At 34.9% G+C, this 24127-nt stretch overlaps 2 protein-coding genes across 4 annotated transcripts in view; both read left to right on the top strand.

Moving 5' to 3' along the window:
* Positions 1-24127, top strand: part of FBXL17 (F-box and leucine rich repeat protein 17) — a 288161-nt gene that overhangs the window by 82657 nt on the left and 181377 nt on the right. For 2 of the 3 annotated variants that reach the window (XM_051782623.1, XM_051782625.1), the window contains exons 5-6: positions 3986-4093; positions 12226-12356. In XM_051782623.1, coding sequence (XP_051638583.1) covers positions 3986-4093; positions 12226-12356 — 239 coding nt within the window. Of the gene's footprint in view, positions 1-3985; positions 4094-12225; positions 12357-20434; positions 22273-24127 lie in introns of those variants that run through there. The other variant, XM_051782624.1, reaches the window with a different exon arrangement.
* LOC127468950 (uncharacterized) overlaps positions 1-24127 on the top strand; it is a 248866-nt gene that overhangs the window by 64894 nt on the left and 159845 nt on the right. The window lies entirely within an intron of this gene.

Genomic DNA, 24127 nt, shown 5'->3' with positions numbered 1-24127 from the left:
CAGACCAGTGTATTTCCCATTCACAATGCTTTAGTGCATAACTTATAAATCTGTCCTCATCATCCTACATTACTTTTTCAAAGCAAGACTAACATGAAGCAAGACAGGATGAATGAAAGTCAATGAAGGTCAACTAGACAATCCAATTACTAAAGATTCTTGGAAGAACAGTACTGGCATCTGTAAAAGAATTGTGTGTGAATTTCTGTGTCTTTGTTGACCAAGGGTCATTTCTGTAGAACTGCAGTATATTTTCTGTGGTAATCTGGTTTTAGATTATGCTAGTCTAATTTGCTTGTACAGTACACCAGGATACAGTTGTTTAAAAATTTGTTAGTTTACAGAAGCCATATTTATAATATGTTTAATGCACCTGTTCTATCTTCTGAGTAGTGAAGAAGAAAATGTAACATACAATTACGTACTGCATTATATGAGGAAGTGTTAAAACGCATAATCATTGCACACACATCACTGCTAATTTTCCATGCATTTTTTTCGTCAGTCACTTATTTTTCTTTAATTCTTCAGAATAGACCATCTCTTGGGTGTGTCAAACACATTCATACAGTAAGAGGGATACGATTTCTGGCTCCTACTGATGGTAGGAATAGTGACCTGGCTTGCATGTTTGAGTTTAAATATGGAAGTTCAAGTCTGTGTGTAAACCATCTATGCTAGACAATGCAGATGATGAAATAGGAAACAGACTAGTTAAGCAGAAAAATAGTTGTTTTCAGTCTTAGAAACTTTCTTGAGTTTGAAGTTAAACTTTATTGCTTCTGGTTCACCGAATCACAGAATCAATTAGATTGGAAAAGACCTCTGAAATCACAGAGTCCAATCTTTGACAAAACATTGCCATGCTGTCAACTAGACAATGGCACCAACTGCCACACCATCTTCCTTAAGTACCTTCAGGGACAGTGACTCCCCCACTCCAGGGTTGGTGACTCCACCACTCCCCTAGGCAGCCCATTCCAATATCTAATCACCCTTTCAGGTCTGGCAGAAACTTTCCTAATTTTTTTCTCCTTAATACAAATAGATCATATGGGAAAAAAAAGAGATGCTTCCGCATGCAAACTTTGTATTGTTATGTTTTTGAGCCTTATATAAATAAGGACAAGGTAGGATTCAGTTATCCATCTTCAGTTAGTCTAACTGAAGACTAGACAATTTTACTAGACTATAATGCTACACTTACATTTATAAATAAATTCCAAATGACTACATATTCTTACTTTCCCCAACCTCTGCAAAAAGAAGAACAGAAAGACCTAATATAAATTTTAGTTTTTAACCTTCATTTGGATTACAGGTATTTTGATCTGATATTTCTGTCCATAGTGTCTCATATTTGTCTTATGAGAAGCCATTGTAGTGAAATAGCAAGTGTGTGTGTGTGTATATGTGTATATATATAGAAATATATATACATATATTCCTTTCCAGCTACTACAGTTATAGGACAGTGCAGTCATGTTAAAAGTGGCTAACCAAGCAGACTATCAAGTGGCCTTCGTTACAGGCTGTCTGGCTGGGAATCACGTGATGAAAAAATCAATTGCTATAGATGACATAGGGTCCAAAAAAGAAGTGATGTGTTCCTAGATACTGGTGTAGTAAAGAATGCTGACAGGAGATTACAATGTTGATTGAGAAAATTCCTACAGTGTTTCCCAATAAAAGTTGAAGTCAGCTTCTGCAGGTAGTGGAGTTTTGTTGTCTGACGGCAATGGACAGGATCTGTTAGTGAACTGGGCTTAAAGACAGCAACACTGCTATTTTGTTCATAAATCAGAATTTAAGAACAAATTGTTGTTTTCGGTAGCAAAATGAGTGTTTAAAGTGGTGATTTCTACTACAGTAATTTTAAAGCATATTTAGGTAGTGTCACACTGCTTTTGCTTGGAAAATCATGAGGCTTGCATGGCATACAGAGGTAATAAAGGATCTTTTGTCTGATTAAATAGATAGTGCATACCTAACAAGCACTGAAAAGGTTCACTGCTAATCTGTAAACTATTTAATATATATTGTCATAATCTACTGTTACTAATTTTTATCAAAATTATTTTTCCACAGATTTTGTTTAGAGTACAGAAAATTCCATAGTATGAAGAGATTTTAAGACATACTTATTTTATTATTTGCATTCAAAATGTTATTTTTTCAATGTCTTTATGCACCTGAATGTTAGCTATAAGTAAGAAATTGTTTGTATGTAAAAGTTGGAAGCTCTCTAATGAATTTTTTGTATTAGACATTTGTGGTATTGATTTTTCATTGCTACATTTTCTTGCTAGCTAGAGCTAGGACAAACTTGTCTGCAACAGAGAGTCACACTTTAATCTTCTGTAGAGAGTGTAGGTTAAGTTTGTAACAGGGTCCTTCTCTCAGGTCATTAGCTGAATCAGAGGGTTTGGTTTATCTTCTAGAGAGGAGATAAACTTTCTTTTCCACCTGGTTTGTTTCTGAGAGCATGCTAAATAGTGCAAATCTGTAAGTCTTGGACTTGTGATAGTATTTGTCAAAGGCTTTTGGCAATCAGTATCTTAAAAGACCTAAATAGTTTGTGTGACTGTCCTCAGTTAAGAGGAATGTGCAAAACCAAAAATGAATGATTGTGTTAGATAAAATCAAAGAAATTTCGAAATACACTGGTTTGTTTTTGTTCAAGTAGGCGGACCTGGGACATGGGGCTGTGCAGATACCACATAATCAGTACCCAATTTGTGATTGAATCTGTTTAGCTGACCCCTAACCCCTTCATTTTGACCTGTTCTCATTTTAATTGGGTTCTAAATACACAGTCCTAGAAGGCTTGTGCTTTATTTGGCAGATATGCCACAATGAGAATCTTTGCTCAGTGAGAAGTTTTTGCTCTGAGAAAACTGCACTAGGTCTATGACAATATTCAGTAACCCCAAACCAATACAGCTTTGATGTGGTGTTTTATCTGTAAACCCATATCTCCAGGCTCCCTTTTCAAAATTTGTTTTGCCAGAGTCCTCACCAAGGTCAACAGATGCTGCCAGTATGCAGTCAAGTGGCTTGTTGGGCCAGCTGGTACTGTGGCTAATGGTGATCCACAACACAGCAGGAATAATGTTCCTCTGTGTATTCACCTGAGGCTCAGTTTTGGACTAGGTATTTCTAAACTTGTTTTGCTTTTCGGTTAAGGTGTCTTAAGTGTAACCATGACAATATTACATTCTTCACAAAATTCACAATATGTTGTCCTTTTGAATATTTAGTCTACTTACTAAGCACTACATTTATACAATGGGTTGTGGTTTATATTTAATTTATATTATTAAATTTCACAGACAGTTGTAAATAACAAGTAATTGTATAAATAAACAGAATCTCAATAATAAACTGGGTAACATCTCCTTTCAACTGATAACTTGCAAAGTGGTATATTACTATGAGATTACCAAGCCTGATGTGAGAAACAGATGTAATATTACCTTTAAGTTAAAATCATCACTCACTTAATTTTAGCAAAAATGCTAAAAAAAGGAATGTAAACTTAAGATAGTACACAATTCAAGTTCTTCATAGTCAATGATGGGTATAGCATGAGTGTAAGGATGGCAATAACAAGTTCATTAGTATTTTCATGTTTGTATGTAGTTTATGAGAATAGTGGATAGAATGGTCTCTTGGGTTATTTGCACTTAAACAGGATGACAATAATGCTTGACTTTGTGGCCATCCATCTTCTCTTGTCTTGTGCTTCTTTTCCTCCTCTAGGAAGATGATCCCCCTCTGCCAAAAATCTTTCTTCATGATTTTCATGCACGTATATCCATGCCTATGCATATACAATGTTTTCTCTAAAACACTTGACATAAATAAAAGCAGTGGTAATAATAATAAAAGTATTCATGAGCAACTTGCAATTAGAAATTGCTTAAACTGTGAAGTATGTGCTTATATCACCTATTTAACTGTTACCTGTTTATCTTTTCTGCAGGTGACAGATCAGTCAGTGAAAGCTTTTGCTGAACATTGTCCAGAGCTGCAGTATGTTGGTTTCATGGGTTGCTCTGTTACATCAAAAGGAGTAATTCACCTTACCAATGTGAGTATCATAACTACTTTTAGTGTGTTTGACTGTAGCCAAGTCATAGGTATCAGTGAGGATAAGTTTATTTGTATGATTTATAACATTGACATGGATAGAAACATGACACAGTAAATGAACTTTGAATTATTTGAGCAGTCACATTCAGATTTCACTGTGTAAAAACACTGTATCAAAAATATAATCAAAGTGTTATACATTTTCTCAGAAGTAAAATGCCTAATTACAACAGATTCCATTGCAAACAAAACAGAATTCCATAATCAAAAGTGCAGAATTCTAATTGCAAGAGATTTGGACAGACCCCTTACTGCAACAGTGTACATACATTGTATGTATATATTCATCTTCATATTTTAACATAGATAGTTTGACATATACACATAAGACGAATTATGTCTGGGAGAGCTAACATGAGTGAATCTGCAGAAAATAACGGAACCGTTCAGTAAAATGGATGCCTTGGATGAGGTGGACAAACACCATACTAATTAAAATTTGTAAGTGAAAGTAAATTTAGGGATCATGCAAACATAAAAATGCTTGAAGAGATCTTGAGGTGCCAAGTAGAGAATATATTAAATGAAAAAAAGAATATGCCTGAAGAAAATAAAGGTTTTTTGATGCAGCTGTGCAGCTGTCCTATTGTTATACAGAAGCATTCAACATGTCTGTAAAATACTTTTATCATTTTAGGGCTGCTTAGTAGCTGAAGATACAGAAGAATTGAAAACATTTTGGAACATATACAAAAAGAAATAAAGCAGAGAAATTAATTTGCATGGTAAAGTTATAGGACCTCAAAGGACACCATTGGGAAAGGACTCTGTGGACTAAAGTGATGTGTAAAAGGGGTATATATTAGTGGGAGAAAGAAATTATGCTATTATTTTCATGTCATATGAAAACTATCTGTGTATAACTATAGGTTATATTTATATATACAGCATAAATATAAGGTTTATGCTATATTATATTTCTTAGAAATATAATTTAACATAAGACAGGGTGTGTAGTCTTATGTAGTAGCTTTATTGGAAATTTCCACACAGATCACTTTTCAGCTGCATGCTTTGGTTACTGGATTATTCTGGCCTAGATTTATTGAGTATTTAATAGATGTCTTAGCTTTCAACAAAGTGACTTTATAATCCCATTTATTAGATAAAAGTAAAGATCTTTATTTTTCTTATTAACATGTATTTTTCCTTTTCATATGTTTAATAATAATAAAGTATTAGAAATCCTGATTTACGTGGGAGTGACACTGTTGAGTGTAGTCCTTTAGTAAATATTTAGGAGGCCGGTTATACTCTTTGAATGTAATTACTTTGTAAGTAATTGGTGCACATTGAGACTTGAGATGTGAGAATTCCAGTTTCCTTCCCTCAAGCTGTATCTGTACAACTTTCTGTAGGCTATGAATACTGCAAAGACAATGATGTGATAACACTGAAAGTTAGGGACTGTTTAATCTGGACAAGAAAAGGCTCAAGAGAGCCTTCTTGCAATCTTTCTACACTTAAAAGGGACTTATAATAAAGATGGGGACAGGCTTTTTAGTAGGGCCTGTAGGAAACAGTAACATGATCTTTAACTGCTGCATCTGTCCTTTCCAGAATTTATCTGTTGATGACATCATTTTTTGTTCTAACCATCATGTATTTCATGTGGTTAGCTTTGTGTTGAGTACTTAACTTATACTTCATAACTGTTCAGTAATAATTCCAGTCCCATGTTCCTAGGCAGTGTGGAATCTGTTCTTTGTTTTGTATGGCCTACAAGTGTGTCCCGTAAGGCTGTGCTGAGCCAGTTCCTTTCTGTCCTGCTTCCTGTGTGCAAGCTGGAGATAACAGCAATGGCCTCGCTTGTGAAATTGCTTTGAGGCTGATGCATGTATAAAAATGGAGTGGTTTATTATGACTGTATTTTCCCCCCAGTAATGTTAGCTGTCTTTAAAAATACTAGCACTTGAAAATTCTAAATTACAGTGCTGCTGCATTGCAGAGCTTTTTTAATAACTAATTGTAGGGAATGGTAGTGAAAATGTTGTATATTTTAGAAAAAGAAGAAACATTCAGGGTTTATTTTCATTATTTTTCTACTGAACACAATGACAGTCCAAAAAATTTGCTTTTTGAGCGAGACCATGTCACCACATCGGTGCCTTTTTTTCTTGAAGTTGTTATTAGATACAAGAAAAGCACCCAAAAGAAATAATAATTACTGGGTAAGATGAGAGGCACTTGCATGTGCATACACAGGAAGAAAGGGGAAGGAGGAGTGTGTGTATGTGTATATGCAGTTCACAGTTTGACTCACAGTTGAAACCAGTGGTTTGTTCTGATGACCTGAATGTTTCATTTGTCTTTGTAGCTCTAATGTGTGAAACATTGTCACAGAAGATCTGAATGATTTATACTATGACATCAGAAAAATTAGTCCAGCATTTGTCAACTTTATTTCTCTGAAGGAGGGAAAAACATGTACTGCATGTAGTGTTCTAGTTTGTCTTCTATTTTCAGCACATCCCTACCCACTGCTTTCTTGTTTTATCTTTTTTCTCACTTGTTTTATTATTTGCTTAGTTTTCCCTGTATGATTTTTTTTCTTGTTTACTCTCTTCCTTCCCTCCTCACATCCTTGTCTCTCAGGAGCATATTCCTGGTTAATTTTTACTTCACTTCTCCTTTAAGTGTGAAGAGCTGCGCGAATGTGAAAAGTACCTCTGCATGTTAGGTGATTGTGTTGAAAACAGAACAACCAGATGGATAATTTTTATTCATTAACTGAGTGAGAATAAGAAATCTCTATTCTAACTAAAGAAGTGGTGATTTTTTATTTTATATCTCTGACCCCAAATCTGGTGGTATTTTCCTCCCCTGCTGTGGTAATTGCCTCTCAGCAGTTTAATTGTTGCACTTGTAATAGAATTTTAACAGCTGGCATCAGCAAACCTTGACATCTAGATATAATTTTATTACAAAACCACTTCTTTGGCTTCTTCCTTTGGTTTCTGATATGTATGCAAGAGTAATTGCTTTGTAGCAGTATAACTCTGTCTGTGCTTCTACATCATGTGCTTCTGACAGACTGTCTGGTAAAGTTTATTACAAACATCTAAGTGTGTATGAATCCTTGTACAGAATTTCAAGAGAAAAAATTCCTAACTTACTCTGCTAATCACCAATGCATGAAGATACTTTATTTAAGAACTGTTTTTGGAGTAATGTGATCTTTAATCTTTCTTCATCTCATAGTTGTTACTCGACAGTCATGTCCGATCCAGCTTAGTGATACTTGTTTCTGAGCTGGTGGCCAATATGAAGTCAATCAAAATTCAGATTTATGGAGGAAATACTTAGTGCTCATTCAGTGCACACATTACCAGCTTGACAGATATATAATGATAATCTACACATGACAGGACTGATTTTGCAATAGCCTTGTCTAAACTGGGGTACTGTGTGGTCTCCTTTTAGTAACTGATTTGTTTTGACACAAAGTGTTCTGCTTTATGCTCCTCATATTTCAGCATACCCTCTGATCTTAATATCATCAAGCTTTTACCTATGGACATGGTTGCTGTTCTTTGTCTGGGTCAAGAGAAAACAGTTTTTTAGTCAGTTTGTATAATAAACTGTATTTCACAAGATGGAATATGATTTATTTCAATCTGTTTTTTTTTTTTAGAAATACCTACACTTTTCAAAACAAACTTTCTGTTTTGTTTTTTGTAAGTGATGAAAATTAAACCTCAGTGATTATAACACAGGTTTTGATTGTGTATTTCTTACTTAAGCAGTGGGTCCTCAATGTTGTGCAATACTTATGAAATGAAATTAAAATTTGCAGAACACTAAATATGCAGAACACTAAATCTATGGGAAAATAGTCTCCTCTGTAACAATTCAGTCATTATCCAGTTCTTTAAACCACGTATGATTACTTTTTCAGGATCACAGTATATCTCGATCTTATAGTTCAGTTACAGCAGCTCTTCAGTAATGTGGCTTTTTAAAAAGTAGTTTATAGATTCTGTTGACACAATAATAAAAATAATTTGGTTTACAGTTTGTTTTCGAATTGCTGTTTTTAATTTTCTCTGATCATACATTTACTTTGGGGGGCTTGAGTCAGAGAGCAGTTTATTCCCTGAAGGCATGTATACACAGAAAGTGTCAAGAAAATTAAGGTTAATTAAAATTCCATTAATTGTTTAGTGGTGGCCTTGGCAGTTTCAGGTTTCATTTGGACTTGGGTTTAAAGTTCTTTTCCAACCTAAATGATTCCATGATTCCATCCTATTCTATGATTTTTAAGGTAGCATATCTCTACAGGAATTGTGGAATCATGCAGGGGGGAAAAAAGTGAATACCCATTATATTAGTAATGCCCTAAACAGTAACAGCTAAAAATTCACAGGAGTTGATACACCCACACTGAAAAATTACCTTTGATCACAATGGTAATAGTAATTTTCTGTCAACTAAATCATGGCACATATTTTAATATTATAAGTTCCAGTAGTCTAGATAGAAATCTTAGGAGTTCTGTAACATTCAAGCACACAAATATTATGATAGCTTCTGAATCTTTAAATATATCAATGGGCATAAAATTTAACTTAATCGAACCAACAAAAGTATTGAATGAAAAGGATTGTACTATATTTTAAAATATTTGAGATCCAAAAGTAAAGAGTAATATCTTTAAAATAGTATTTAACTTTACATTTGTATTTAAAATATATAAAAATTAAAAAGCTCTGTTTTTCAAACTTTGTCTAAAACCATTTGGTGATTTAAGTGGTTCTTCTGCATCTGTCATTTCCAGTGGAGCAATTCACTGTCAGTACATTTTAACTGGCAGTCTCCTCACAGAGACTTTACCTACTGCTCTATTAATTTCCTGTTAGTAGGACTAAGAGGAGGGAACCAGCTTGTGCTCCCTTCCTATCTCATTCATGTACTCAGACTCCTTCAGGTTTAGACCCACACATTTTTAACACTGAGTCAATAATCAGTAATTTCAGCAAGAATGTGTTTATATACATCACACAAAATTAGTTTAGATGTTCTTGCTTTCTATTTTGTTATTTTTTGTTTCATATTTTAAGCCCTCTCCACTATTTGCATGCTGTGTTTTATTGTCGCATTAAATATTGCTTGTTCAGTTAAAACATTTTGCCTGATGGAGCTGAGTTCAAAGTTTAAATTCTGCTCATGCTGAACATTCTTTGCAGAGCTATAAAATTAGGAGTTGAAGAAAAGTGTGAATACCTGTAGAAGAGTGGCCCTGAAAATGCTCAGTAAAATGGTATTGCTGCATGAACAAAATTGGTTTTGATAAAAAAAAAAGGAGAAACTTTATGCATTCTAATTGCCTAGGGTTGAGTATTTAAGTCACAGAGTAGAAAAAAATTCTATATAAAGGTGTGCTATTTTAATGTCAAGAATGCACTGAAGATTCAAACATCTGAACTGTCCAATTGTCTACTTCAGAGAAGTTTGATTTTTAATTTTTTCTTTTTAATATCATACTACTTTTAGCTGTGTTAGAGGTAGAATATAAAATTTATGTATTTTTCTCTTGTAACATTTTAATAATAGTAGTGATTGCAGCATTGTAGCATTAATCCCTTAAAATTACTTTTTCGATAAAGTATAGGAAATTTGTCATTAAGGTATCTGTCTTTCATTTTAAATGAAAATTTTAAATTTATAACTATTCTCTGACTGGTAAGAAGATGTAGATACCTCTGACTTAAGTAGGCAAGAGGTATTCTTTTCAGCTGTCATATTCAACTGATTCAAATTCATGTGATGAAGGGAATGTTTTCCGGGTCTTGAAAGTCATTCACACATATGAAATGCCAATAAGGGGTTGTATAGACCAAATTATACTTGTGTATGTATCAATCTGAAGCAGTCTCTTCAAAGACAGTAAGGTTTTCTGGATTGAGTATGTTGTGCCTGATGAAAAGAAAAATTAACCTACCAAGCAGGTCAGTTGCCAGGTTTAAAATGAGGGAGTGTGACGGTAAAAAAAGACAAGTGATGGTTGAGCTACTGTATATTGAATATAATGGTGGACTATTATTGGCATGAAGGAAAGAAGCAATGAGGGGATGATCGTTCTCCTGTGGTAGTAAAGGATAAAATCTACTTTGAAAACCCTGTTAATTTGGTCAGTAGGAATTCAGTTTAGGTTTTGAGTCTACCCATGGAGTGCAAAAGGTTTTTTCCCTGGAAATCACAAGTGCTGCATTCATCGTTGAATCACTGAGGCAGATAATACACTGGTACCTCTTATCTAATTTGAGCCCGTGTTATTTAGGCACTTTTTAAGGAAGCACTGACCTATCTCCTTGCATTGATTCTTTAATGTAAGTTTATGGGTTTTACTCTGTAAGTAATAATAATGACAAGAGAATCACCAGTATTGTCACCTGCTCATAAGAATAGTCTTGTGAAAAAAAGTAAGTGAGAAGATTTTCTACTTGTCTTTGAGGTCTCCTGGTAAATATGTGTTTAATGTCATAGAACATGTTCATTGTTGAGTTGTCCAGCAGGTGTATTTTCTATGTCATAGACATAGGCCACATTATTGCCAACATAGTCTGAATATCTAAGGCTGAAATATCTAATATGAATAGTGGTAAGAACATGAGGAAAACTAAAGTTGCTGTAAGCTTCTTGTAATTTATGCAGGAAAAAATGACAGATTGGTTGTGAGCCTTTTTTGGGCATATATAAGGTCAGGCCTTTAAAGTTCGTGCTGGAGCAGCATATATGAAATGCAGAGAGGCATAGCTTGTAACAAGTGTGTGTTTTACAAACACAGTATCAAACACTCTGTGCTCTGCTCCCTAACAGGCAAACAAGATTTTCAGAATTTCAATGGGAATACAGCAAGCACCTCCACAGTATACCTGTGGTAGCATCCTAATGATAGAAATATTATTGTCCTACTTTCTGTAGAAATGCCCTGCAGACTTAGAGGTCAGAGTCCTTAATTTTATGCTTGTTCTGCAGAATTTTGGAAATGATATGTAGTTTATCTTCAGCTTTAGTTTGGAGAATATTAAAAACTTCTGGAACAAAATGGCAAGATATCAGTTTCCATAGAAGGCTACCTACAAGTCCTCTCTTTTTTCTTTTCCTTTTTTCTCCCCCCAGCCTTCCACCTGCCCCAAATACATTGACTTAATAATTAGCTACTGAAGTGGACCAATTATATGATCTCAGTTGTATGCCTTTACCTAATCAAATCCTCAGTGACTTGAATCACTGATGAGGATTATTTTTTCTCTCTCACAGGGAAGGTAAATTTAATTAAACTGTCAATATTGCTTAATGCAATTATTTTTCCAGAGTATAATAGAGATTATTTCAGACAGCTTGAAAAGCAAACAGCACTTGGAGGTTATTATGACTAAACTGATACTGCAGAAATCTGTAAAAATTTTCCTCTTTGCACCCGTAGCTCATAAAAGTAGTAAGAGGTTTTCCTTTTGAAGGACATTAGAAAGATTTACAGTAGTAATAAATCAGATTAATCAGTGCATAAATCTTAATCACATTGTGCTGTCGCTCCCAACTTTTGTTGTTCAGAATATCCAAGCTATTATTGATAACTGTGCAGGTGAGACTACAATATAAATACTGGATTTTCCAGGGAGTTTGTAATATTTACTTAGTTTGAAAGCCTAATACTCTGAGGTCATTGATATCATGCATTTGAATCTAAGCACAAATGTGCTGTTCCCTTCCTTCCATGCCTTGTTTTTCTTACAGTTAAATGGATTGATATTTTACCTTGGTATCTTACACTCCATATATGTAAGAAGAGGAAAACCTAGGCCCTTATTATAGGTGTATTGGACCATGAGAGAGAGTTTGTGGATTTCATGTAGTAACTCAGTGCCTGAATTCCAAGGTTGCTAAAGTTTGATTCTGTGAATACCTCTGATATGTTCACTTTGTGTGAAAAATATAGTAATCATATCTTTCTTGGCTAGTTTGCACATATTGGGCTTGATTCCCAGAAGTTTGGCAGTTTTTTACAATGGTTATTTATGTCAATGAATTTCAGATTGTTTCTTTCTGTCATATTTGTCTCCACAGCTGAGAAATCTGTCAAGCTTGGACCTGCGTCATATCACAGAACTGGACAATGAAACGGTGATGGAAATAGTAAAAAGATGCAAAAACCTTAATTCTCTCAATCTGTGTCTGAACTGGATCATTAATGACAGGTAACATCAATATAGTATCCAAAACCAGTATAATGCAAATTTGACTAGTTGTATTAGTTTAGAATAATTCCTGATGGCTTGGGGGTTGGAGGAGGTCAATTAAAGCAAGCAGTATTCTTAGTGCTTGTTCTTACTTGTTTGGGGTAAATTGTTTAGATATGTGGTTTACAGTGTTTGCCTATTTCTGTGGTGGAGAAAAGTTTAGTTGTGATTGGATGGCAGCACTAATCTTTTTCATGTAGATTTCAGGAGAATGTGCTCTGTGCCATGTGTGATTGAAATGTTTAGTTGCTATTATGACTAGGATTTAAGCAGATTGATAGGCACACAAACAATGAAACATATTTGACTGCATAAATAAAAATAACTGCTTGTGAGTTAAATACTGAAATTCCTATATTTTTAAAAAGCCACGACGTCTTGGGTTGTTTTTGCAAAGAGCTCCAGAATGGGACTGGAAGAATAACTGGATTAGTACCTTTGTCTTTTTCTTTTGACCAGAATACCTCCTGTCCTGCTGTATTCTGCTTTTGATCAAATACTTTATTTTAACATTAAGTAAATGCACACAGATGTTGTACAGTTCAGATGAAAAATGAAAAATACTGAGAACTTTAAAAATGAACATTTTCCTTTAAAACGAGAACATTGAGCAAAGCCAGTACCTGAGGGTGCACAAATTGGTTTATTATAATTGGTACTTTAAACAAATGGAAAGAGACACTTTTAACAGAGAGAGGTTCTAAAACAGTTTCATGTAAACCAGAATAATGTATTCTAGCAATTGTACTTCTTTCCCATGATTACTTTTTTTTTTTAAATAAGATATACTTTCAAGATTTTCATAAGTCTTTGAGGATGTACTGAAGTGTGGATGAGCTCAGACTTTGGTGAAACTGAAGTGTTGTATAAGTACTAAAATTGCAGTGTGTTGAATGGGAAGTATCACTAAACTTTTACCTTAACTCTCTTAGCCTTTGAGACAGTTTTTTTGTTTTTGTCAGTTTACATCAGACCTTTAATGCAGTGTCACTGATTTTGAAGCAGTTCCTTGTCTCAGATCATTCTGTCAGTAGGGCCTCATTTTCATATGTAGAATAAGGATACTGTAGTGGAAAATTTCAGGATAAGCTGGAAAAAATAATGAGAATAAAAATACAAATTTAAAAGACAAACTGTTTTCAGGATTTAATTAAAGTACTTAGAAATACATACCTGTCTGCATTAATGTTTTGAATATGGCAATTTGCTAAGTATGATCCAAACTGCTGTCAAACTGCTCTTGAAAATACTTTACTAGGATTACTAGAATAATAAGTATATATTTTAATTCTGTTCATATTACTGTAAAACTTTATCCGATTATGAATTCTAAATATAAGAATTATGAAGCTTAGCAGGAAAAGGAAACCCTTTCCAGCAATGACAGATAACCTGCTTCTGTGTGTGACTTTTAGATTGTTGACTTTAGCTTTAGCTTTTTCTATTTTATGTTTATTTCTGATCGTACTTGTCAGCCCTTTTTTTAACAATTTAAGTTTGGCTATTTGAAGGAGCTTCTAACTAAAAGCAAACAGTTTAGAAAATAATGCATAAACAGTAATTTGACAGTTCAGATTTTCTCCCTGTTTTACAAGTGGCGTGAAACTCCAGATACTAGTCTTAACTGAATAAAGTAGTTTTCTCTTCTCCTCCTAAATGCTCAATTAAGAATTGCTGAAAATTATGTAAAGGGAATATGATGCAACCACAGGGGTCTATTGAAGTAAACACCAGTTCAGCAGAATATTTTGAGCATATTCACTTTGAGAGTATGAGTGATCCTTCAGAAGTTCACAGGACTGTTCAAGTGCTTATCTTGGGTAAAATGCAAGTTAATTTTAACTAAGGAAATGAATTTATTAATTATTTAGGATTAACTTTTTTTTTTTTGTTTTTAAATTTGATGCTATTTGGTGGCTCCAAGTCAGAGGAGATTCTGCATCTTGATTATTGAGGAAACCTTTTGTTTGTCATTGCTTCCAACACATGTGGGATGGTAGCAGTCTAATGTTTTTCCTGACTATTGGATTCAAAACAGAGATCACCACCTTCCCCCCACCCCCATTATCAAGCATGTTCACTTGTGAGATCCAACTACATAGGACTTGTATTGGAGATCTTCCCAGACTTAATAGGATGCTTTCTTGTTCACTCTGTAAGACTAGATGGGGCTTCTTTTAAGCCTTGGAAAACTGTTTTTCTCTATTTCTTTGTGCAGAATACCAAGGGTGAAAGAAAACTAAAAAGTTTCAAAATACCCATATAACTTAAAGGTGTATCTGTGAAGTGTTTCTTAAAGGCAGTTGATTATTGGTTGGTTTTACAGCAGAAATCACTGGTTTTAAAACCTTATTTTAGATTTCATTATTATTATGTCTAGAAATCCATTAAAATTCTTTCCATAAGCAATGCTGTGACCTTGGAACACTTACAGCCCTCTCTTGCCTGTGAAATGGTGTTAGAGCTAATGCTGTGATTATTACATTTCTTCTTAAATAACTGACACTTTCAGAGTGTAAGATCTCTGCATGGTAGGCACTTGCTAAGATTTTTGGTGCTGTGGTTCTTTTGCACATGCAAGAGTTAATGAGAACTGTTATTTCTCTGTTTTGATAAAAGTTCTTTTTTTGTTTTGGAAGTACATCTAAAAAGCTTATGTGTGGCAGTAAAAAATAATTTATTTTTACCTAAGGCAAAAAATATGTTCAGTATGTTCAGTTGAGATACTCTTGACATTAGTTTTAAAATGAAAGAAAAAGAGGTCACTTGTAATAACTTGTATAAAAGTTTCTAAAAGTTGACAGTTAAACAAGAGTCGAAAAAGACCTATTGAAGTAATCTAAGGTAATGATTTCCTCTGTAAGTATTACAGCTCACTCAAAAGCTTTTTTTACTATTTATCATGTTGGTTAAGGTTATTATAAGAACAGTCTTACTTCTTCTTTCAAATATGAACAAAGCCAAACTTCCAAATTCTTTTCATATATCAAGTCTTTTCAATTGGAAAGGATTGAGCTCTCTGTACATGGTGAGGTGAAAAATATACTCTGAAGCTTGCCTTAAGTAACCTTATCACCTTGAAGTTGTTTTTATGGTCACTGCCCATGTTCTTTTGAATTTCAATTGATGCAATAAAAATAGAACATCTAGAAATAAGTCTTATGGGGGATTCAGGAAATGTAGTATGATGTGCTGGCAGTTTTCAGGGGTGTGTGATTTTTTTAATAGTTTGAGAAACATCTGCTATGTATTATATCCATAATGAGCAGGGAGCAAACAGCAGATAATCTAACTTTTTTGTGAATCTCATCACTGTGGGCTTGAAGTTGCAATTTACTTAAATGTCTACATTACATAATTCACCTAGAAATAGACATTTAAAAGCTGTGCAGTGACTGAGAAGTCTTTAGAGTATTTCTGCTTGATTCAACCATCTTCTTACTAAAACATTCCCCTAGTGTAATATTTGTGTAGGGGATGTTTGCCAGCCTCTTTCTGTGGCTCTTCTAAGGAACATCATGGTGCAGGGAATAATGCAGATAAGGTAAGGAACTTTGTCTACAGCTACAGTGAGATTTTTTGGTACCATGGCACTGCCAGTTGCTCAGGATGAAATAACACGTACAGTACAAAATTATTAATTGATTTTGCAGTCAAAGGACAATATTTTCCCAACCACTGAAGAACTTTTTGGTCCTTCCTCTGTAGGTGGTGCCAAATGTTCTTACAATAATGTCTCGAGAGAGTTGTATTTTCTAATATAATGTATTGCACACATTGTAGGTGACTTTGGTAGCAGGTGCTGAGATTTGCAGAGCATCTGGTGGTTGTTGAGAGTAAGCTATGGTTGTGTCATGGAGGCAGATATGCAGTATCTCCATGGAACAGTAAAACAGGGAGCAGTGTTGCTCAATGACCTTGTAGTGGTGTCACTTCCCACCGTCAGACTTCTGATCAGTGATGTGTGGGAAGAGAAGCATCACTATGCACTTCCCTGAACTTTCAGCACAGATGGAAAACCTGGATTTGGTCCCATTATTCCATTTCTGAGAAAACTGCTGTTCCTCTTTTGTGCTTCTATGAAAACTCACTGTGGATAAGCTGGAGTAAGTGGTGTAATGGGACAGTCTATCCATACCGTAATAATTAAGATTTGTTGCTGAGGATTGTGGTTTGATTCCAAGACAGAGGAACTTGAAAATAAAGACATTTCACAAGGAGAGTAGTCAGAAAGTCAATATATGGAAGAAATTCAGTGGAAGCATGGTAATGGTTGGAAACCAGACCATAAGCCTGAAAACTGAACTGTTTGCACAGGACCAGAGTCTGGAGAAAGGAGAATTTGCCTTTGCAAAGTCTCCATGTGCTTTATTCTACAGAGTCACTAATGCAGCATCAGTTTCTCAGGATTGGTTATCATACTTGTTGACATAGAGCATATTGGAGTTCCTACACTGGTAGTTAGTAGAGTAAATTGTTAACATGGTCTTCTCTACAGTAGAGGTCTTTAAAATTTTGTGTTGACTACCTACCATGAGTTAATGTAAACCCATGTAAGCAGCAGGGAGAATCTACTGTGACCTGGCTATGTTGTGGGTGGAGGATACAGTGCTGAAGATGGTTTCAGCAGGTGATTAGTCCCAGAAGTACTGATGTATGTGAATGCCCCAACATTTCGGTAGCAGACATGGGCATCAAAATAGTAGCTCAGTTCCTACAGCGCGTTTTTAATAAAATGCAAGGTTAGTGAATACTGGGATTGTTTTCTCAAAAAATAATAGAATTAATTTTCTCTTCCTGAAATTAAAAGTTTCTGTATATTTGATGTGAAGATTATTTTAGTAAAATTACATTTAAAACAAAAACTGTGAAGCTTTCAGCTTGCCTATATTTTTGCTTAAGCAAGAATGTCCATTTTAACTGTGGGGACTAGAAATACTATTATAGCATCTTAGCATTCATCACCTTAATTCTGACAGAAGTGGGAATGTGCTTCAGGAGCACTGATACTTCTGTAACTTTGTATAATCTGGACTTTTGGATATAGTAGAGTCTTCCAGAAAAGTAACTGTAATTTCGTATGATGTTTGTCATGAATCATTCTAGGTGAATGCTAACATTTCTTAATTCTAATTTAATTTCATCTGTTCAATGTTATCTGAAAGATGATCTCCTTTGAGTTCTCTGCATATTTATCAGATATTTAGTCAGCTAGATTAAAAACTTGAACTCCATAAAAACTTATATAATGTAACACAAATCAATTTTACTTTTAAAATTACTTACTCTTTTGAATGTCATACTTTTTAATTAAATTTAGAAGAAAATTTGCTTCACCCTGCAGATGTGTTTTGTAAAATGATTTGAGACTGACTGTCATGTTTTTTTCAAGTTCAGAACAAAGCACAGAAGTTGGACAAAGAACTCACTTAAGCATGCCAATTTTCTATATCTACTTTAAATTCTAATCTTGTATTCCCTTATTTTTTAAGTGATTATGAAGAAAAGAAAAAAAAAGGGAAAAAAACCCCAAACTTTTGTGATTAGTCCAAAGTAGTGGGTTAATGTGAGATGAGGCCGCCACTGGGGAAGAGCGTGAGGAGGAAGGAGAAACAGAAACAAAGCGTTATGAACTGATTGCAATCCACATAGCCCATGCCCTGCGCTCTTTGGGGGGAAGAGGTAAAAAGCTGGGGGCAGACTTTGCCCATGAAAAGCAGCTGAGGTGTTGTTAAATTTGTTCCTATTTCTCATTATCCTGCTCTAATTGGCAATTAGATTAGTTTCTTAAATTAAATCTGTTTTGCACATGATTGTGACTGCTGAGTGACTTAATCCTTATTTTGACCACAAGCCTTTTTCATCTTATTTTCTTCCCCTGTCCTACTTAGGAGGGTGACTGAGAAGTGGCTTAGTGGGCACCTGGCAGCCATGCAAAGTTATCTCACTACACCTTTCCACAGGCTGCTCTCCTTCACAAACTGCTCTAGTGTACATCTTTTCCATGGCCTGCAGTTCTTTAAGAACTGCTCCAATGAGATGGGATACAGTTCATAAAGAACAGATTGCTCCAAGCATGGATCCTCTACAGGTCATGATTTCTGTGATTCTTCTTTGTTACTTGTCACTCCAGACTTCAAGTGTCTGGAAAAAAAATGGGGTATGATTCAAAACGTATCTCAGCAGTTATCCCCAAATCACTAACCTTATCAGAGTTAGTAGTCCTCTCTAGTCCTTTCAGCTTCTAGTTATGTGCCCTGAAACCACATAAAGGCTTCTGGGAGCAATTTCTTCAGCATTGTTATCAAATAAATTAATTTTTACAAATGTTTGATTAGAACAGATCACACTCATGCTGCCTGCAGACTTTAACCAGTGATAAAAATCAGAATGCATTTTATATAGTTAAGTGTAACTTTCCATTTATTGAGATTTTAGCCTGCTAATTCTACTTATCTCTAAGACTGGATAAACAGCTTTTTAGGAATCATATTCTGGTGGAAATGGATGTTATCAGAGAGAGTAAAACTTTCAAGCTCTTGTCATGATTTGCTATGCTTTTATCTTTCTTTACATACTTGAAAAATGGGTAAACTAGTCCACTGTTGTCACAGTGCTGAAGTGTATGATAAATGAAGCTCTGTAAATAGTGAAAATATGAGGAGGTTGATTAAGTCTGACAATTCTCATGTAAAAAACTCAAGATGATAAATATCTCTTGCGATTAGTTGTTAATTTAGTGCAGGGGACTAGCATCAGCCTAAAAAGTTTTATGAGTTGTGGCATAAAAAGAAATTCAGGAAGATAGGTATGCACTTGTTTAAGCCGAAGGAGAAACTTCTTAGACTTGGTTGCTAATAATTAAAAATGGCAGATTTGACACAAAATATGGCTTGATGATTTTCTGTATGACATTCCTTACAGAAATTAAGGAAGTGCAGTGTTCTCTGAAGACACAGAAATGACAGTGTGTTATAAATCTGATTCCTTAGTGCATCATGAAAACTGAAAGGTTTTGTGTATATATCATTTCTTTACAAAAATATTTGCAGTGTTATAATTTAAAGTAGTAGAGAAAAATAAAAAAATCTGACATACTAAAGCTCAGAAAAGAAGATACAGTTTTTATTGTAATTACCATTGCATTCTGAGGTTGCAACCTATAATTCACCATGCAGTCAGAATAGACATAGTACCTGAAAAGTGAGAGAAAGAAGAATGGCTGTCTTAGTGATTTACTGCCCTGACTGTATTGTTTAGAGTCTGTCAGTATATCCATTATAAATACCATTTGAAAGGAACGTAACCATGTTCTAAATTTGCTTTAGGCTGTTTCTTGCTGCATGGGTTATAAGCTGAAAATTAAACAATTTTGCAGTTGTTTAGTGTTTGGGTTTTTTGTTTGTTTGTTTTGTGGGTCTGTGTTTTGGGGGGGGGGTGTATTTGGTTGCTTTGGGCTTTTTTTTCTTCTGGGTTTTTTGGTGTTTTGGTTTGGGTTTTTTTTGTGGGGATGAGTATAAGGCTCATATTACTGGTGGGATCATGCCATCATGTAAACAGGAAATGTGTCAGATGCTGCATGCTGATTGTCTTCAATTCTCATCAGGTTAACTCAGTAATCCTCACCTTCTTTTGTTAAAACCAAAGAAGGCTGGTATATGCTGAATTTGTCATGATGTTAAATGTAGTTATTTTTTGTGTTGACAATTCAAGATTAACCAGTAAGTACTAATGTGTAAAGGATATAGAAATTTAATGTACCTTTGAGGAGTTGTAGTCAGCTTGAAGAGTAAGATGGTGCTGAAACGGAAGTTTAACTGGCAGAATGAATAATTAGGTAGTTTTGAAAGTGGCAGTAGTAATGTAATGAGGAAAATAAGCAGTAACTTGAAGCGGTGATGCCTGTAGGGTATAGTAAATGAAAAACAGGTGAGCAACACAAAATAAAAATGTTTAAAAATGCTAAATTGTGTCTTACGTTTGAAGTCTTATTGACTTCTATTCATACCCAGTGCTTGTGATATACTGTTTTTCAGAGCCATGATGAAGTGGTCTGAGACTTCCCTCAGTCCATGTGTCTAGTTTTTAGTCTCATGGAGTAAGGAGGGCACTCCCCACCTCCATGTGCCTGAAGGAACTCAGGTACCTTGTCCAGGTAGCCTTCAGAAGGGCAGACTGTTCCAGGCCTCACAGTTCTACAGACACACAGAAGACAGGAACATCCTGCCTACTAGTTAAATAAAGCCTGAATTTTTCACTGCAAGAACTTTTATAATCTATAGTGTATTCTCTGCCATTCTGCCACACCAGCATTGCTGTGTCCATTTTTGGGCTCCCCAGTACAAACAAGACATGGACATACTGGATAGAGCCTTGCAAAGAACCATAAATAAGATGAAGGCACTTGAGCAGCTGTGAGGACAGGCTGACAGAGCTGGGGCTGTTCAGCCTGGAGAACAGAAGGTTTGGGGAGACCTTGTCCGTGTATGTAAACACATGAAGTGAGGGTGCAGAGAGGACAGAGTCAGGCTCTTTCCTGTGGTGCCCCGTAACAGGACCAGAGGCACACACTGAAACACAGTAGGTTTTCTCTGAACATCAGGAAATGCTTTTTCACTTTGAGGATGACCAAACTCTGGTTGCCCAGAGAGGCTGTGGAGTCTTTCCTGTGGAGTCTTTCTCCTTAGAGAAAAGGGGTCTAGGTGCTTGAGCAGGAAGTTGAATTAGATGACCTCCAACCTCATCCATTGTGTGACTGTCATACTAACACTTCATGTTAGCGATAGTTTGTGTTTTGATTGTTGAGATGAATGGAGGTAGAGGAAGTGAGCTTCAGCATAGCAGCTCCTTGCTTGCTCCTGATTTTTCAGTTTGTCATGGCATGTTTGGACAGACCATTATCTCCTGATTCTGGAAAATGTCAAGGAGGTCCTAAAGAAGGTCCTTAAAGAATGTGAGATATATTGGTATCAACATCATTGATGTTATTGCTTATAGTGAAGAGCAAGAAAAATTTAGTTTCTGCTCTCATTCTTGCCATTCCTCTCCAGTACCAATTACTTCTTCCTACTCTGTTTTATTTCTTGTCTTTGCTTTCCCTCCCCTTCAGATTTCATCTAATAAAATCTTAATTTATCTAGCCTGTGGCATTTAGCAGATGGTTGTGAGCCTGTGGTAGTGGGAGAGTTAAGTGCAATTGCAAATGTTGTGCATCGTAATGACTTTGCCAAGTTGCAGTCAATTCACTTTGTGGTCTGTAGTCTGCTCTCATACAGCTCAATTGAAAACATTGCTTCCAAAATCAGTGATTGTTTTCTTTTTGTGTTGTCATCTCTCCTCCCCCACCCCTGCAACACTTTCCACAATGTGAGAGAAAGCGAGAATAAACAGGACTTTATACCCTGTTTCTAGAGGATAATGTTAAAATAAAACTAATTTACCAGCACTTGGTACTTTGTGTTTCAAATTTTCATACTTTTTTCTCAATTGCTTTAAAACATTTTTATAGGCAGTTGTTGCCATTTGTATGATCAGTCATTATTTCTAATGAAAATCCCATCTGTGTTGAACTGTTCAGTTTTACACAGGCAAAGAGCCGCCTTTGCTTTCCTAGATCTGTTTAGTTCTGTACAGTAGCACTTGTTTCCTTTTAAAAAAAGAAATTATGTTACCTAATAACATGCTGGATTTACCAAGACCTGCCAGCTTGTCATTAATAAAGGCCTTCATCTTCAATGAAATGTATGAATAATAAATGAAAAGTTCTCCTAATAAAAAGTGTCTTCTGGAGGAATGACACTGCCAGTTCCTTCTTAAGTTTCCTGCAATTAGAAGGAAGGCAAGCTGCAATGAAATATTAACCTACTTGGGAAGCTGTTTAAATTCCATGTATAGTAAAATTTTTGTTCACCTTTAGGAAAAGAGTTTTCACAAATAGAAATTACAAGTCATTAATGATTAATATTTTAATTCTGTTTCTATAGGATGAACTAATGTACTTTTAAATGAACATTCTGTAGAAATCAGCAGAATAACAAACCATACCTGATACATCTGGCTTCACACAAAAACTGTTATAGGAGATTAGTGGAATTAAAGTTTTGGACTGTTTTTAATTTTATTTATCTTTAGTTATTTTTCCTTCAAAAATAATTTATTTTGAAGTTTATGCTTTTGCTTTGCTTTTTCATTTTTTTAATGCAAATACACACATATAAATATAATGTAGTGTGTATGTAGCAAAGAGAACTGTGAACATCATATGATGTGTTTTCTGGGTGCGTGCTAAGAAATTTTTGAATATGTGTAGGCATGCTAAAGGTGTTGAATAAATAACTACTTCCTATTTAGAGAATAGTCCAGATAAGAGTTACATCTAGGTAAGTTTCTAAATCTGAGTTACTATAATTTGTTTGCTTCAGGAGTAACTTATCAGGCAGTAGTGTTTTCTTTTAGTTGAAACCACACTATGTTTCAGTCAGACTTTACCAAGGGTTAGTCCTGCTAAACTTTATGAGTCAAAACCTGAAGCTGGATGCAGCATCTAAAAAAACCTGGGTGCAGGAAAGATTTAATCAATTTGCTGCTTGTGGATCCTGCCCAGTGCAGAGTAGAACAGAACTCAAAGGCTTATTTTTGTGTCCACCTGCAATTGAATAACGGGAATTAATTTATAAACTGAATTTCAAACTCATAGATGCGTACAGTGGATTATCTGTGCATTGTTCTCCCCTTCTCTGTTTCTATCCTGCTCCAGATTACTATTAGCTAAACTTTATTAGGAGTTATGCAGTTCTGCCAAGGCATCTTGCTAAGCTCCTTGAAAGTCCTTTTCAATGCCACTGAAGTCACAGTTTATTTAAAGCTGGAAAATCAAGCATGAGTTGATACAAAAGGTAAAAAAAAAAATAAATCCGGCCATACTGGATTGGAAGAAGAGCTTTGATTTGTAAAATACTAACAGACAAACAGCCTTTTATGGTCCTCAGTTAAGTATATGTTTGGTATATAATAAAAAATATATTCATTCAGACATACCTTCAGTATGTTTATAAATTATGCATTAATTGATCTAGGATCTAAGAAACCTAATTTTGAATGGTTTTGATTACTGTCACTGAGAAGATACTCACTGGTTGAAGTATTTGTCTCCTTACTAGAATCAAGTAATGAAGTCTAGGTATCATTCTATTGCATAAGTTGCTTTCCCATGCTAATCTTGGAAAGTATCTACCAACAAGGCACGATAATATGCTTGTTAGGCTTAAAAGTGTATAAAATGCTACTGAGCAACGCCTGTCAGATGGCATTCAAATATTCATGCAGTCTTCAGATACAGAAAATACTTACATACTCAGAAAAAATTAATTAAAAGCAGAAGGTCTTACCCTCAGAATCATGTAGCTCTATTTTTCACAATCTGTGTATTTCTTTTGGCTGATATTTTACAGTGGCTTCTTATAAAACACATCTGTATGCAGTGGTGCTGACTTCTTTTAAAGTGATCCTGTAAATTTTGACAAATGTAGGCAGTGATGAGAGAATACCTTTCCTCAAGCATGTTTTGTTATACTTGCATTTTAAAAGCTACAGAAAAACTAAAAGCATTAAATAATTTCGGTTAAAAATTAAGATCATTAATAATGTATTAAGACTATAATTTTATGTTTACTGATGTATGACACAACTAAAAATAGTTTTTATAGATTGTGTGAATCTGTAGTCATTTA

Source organism: Manacus candei, unplaced genomic scaffold (assembly GCF_025592945.1).
Source record: "Manacus candei isolate 608988 ecotype Guabito, Panama unplaced genomic scaffold, ASM2559294v1 h1tg000016l, whole genome shotgun sequence".
Taxonomy (NCBI): domain Eukaryota; kingdom Metazoa; phylum Chordata; class Aves; order Passeriformes; family Pipridae; genus Manacus; species Manacus candei.
This window is presented reverse-complemented; position numbering and strand designations above follow the sequence as displayed.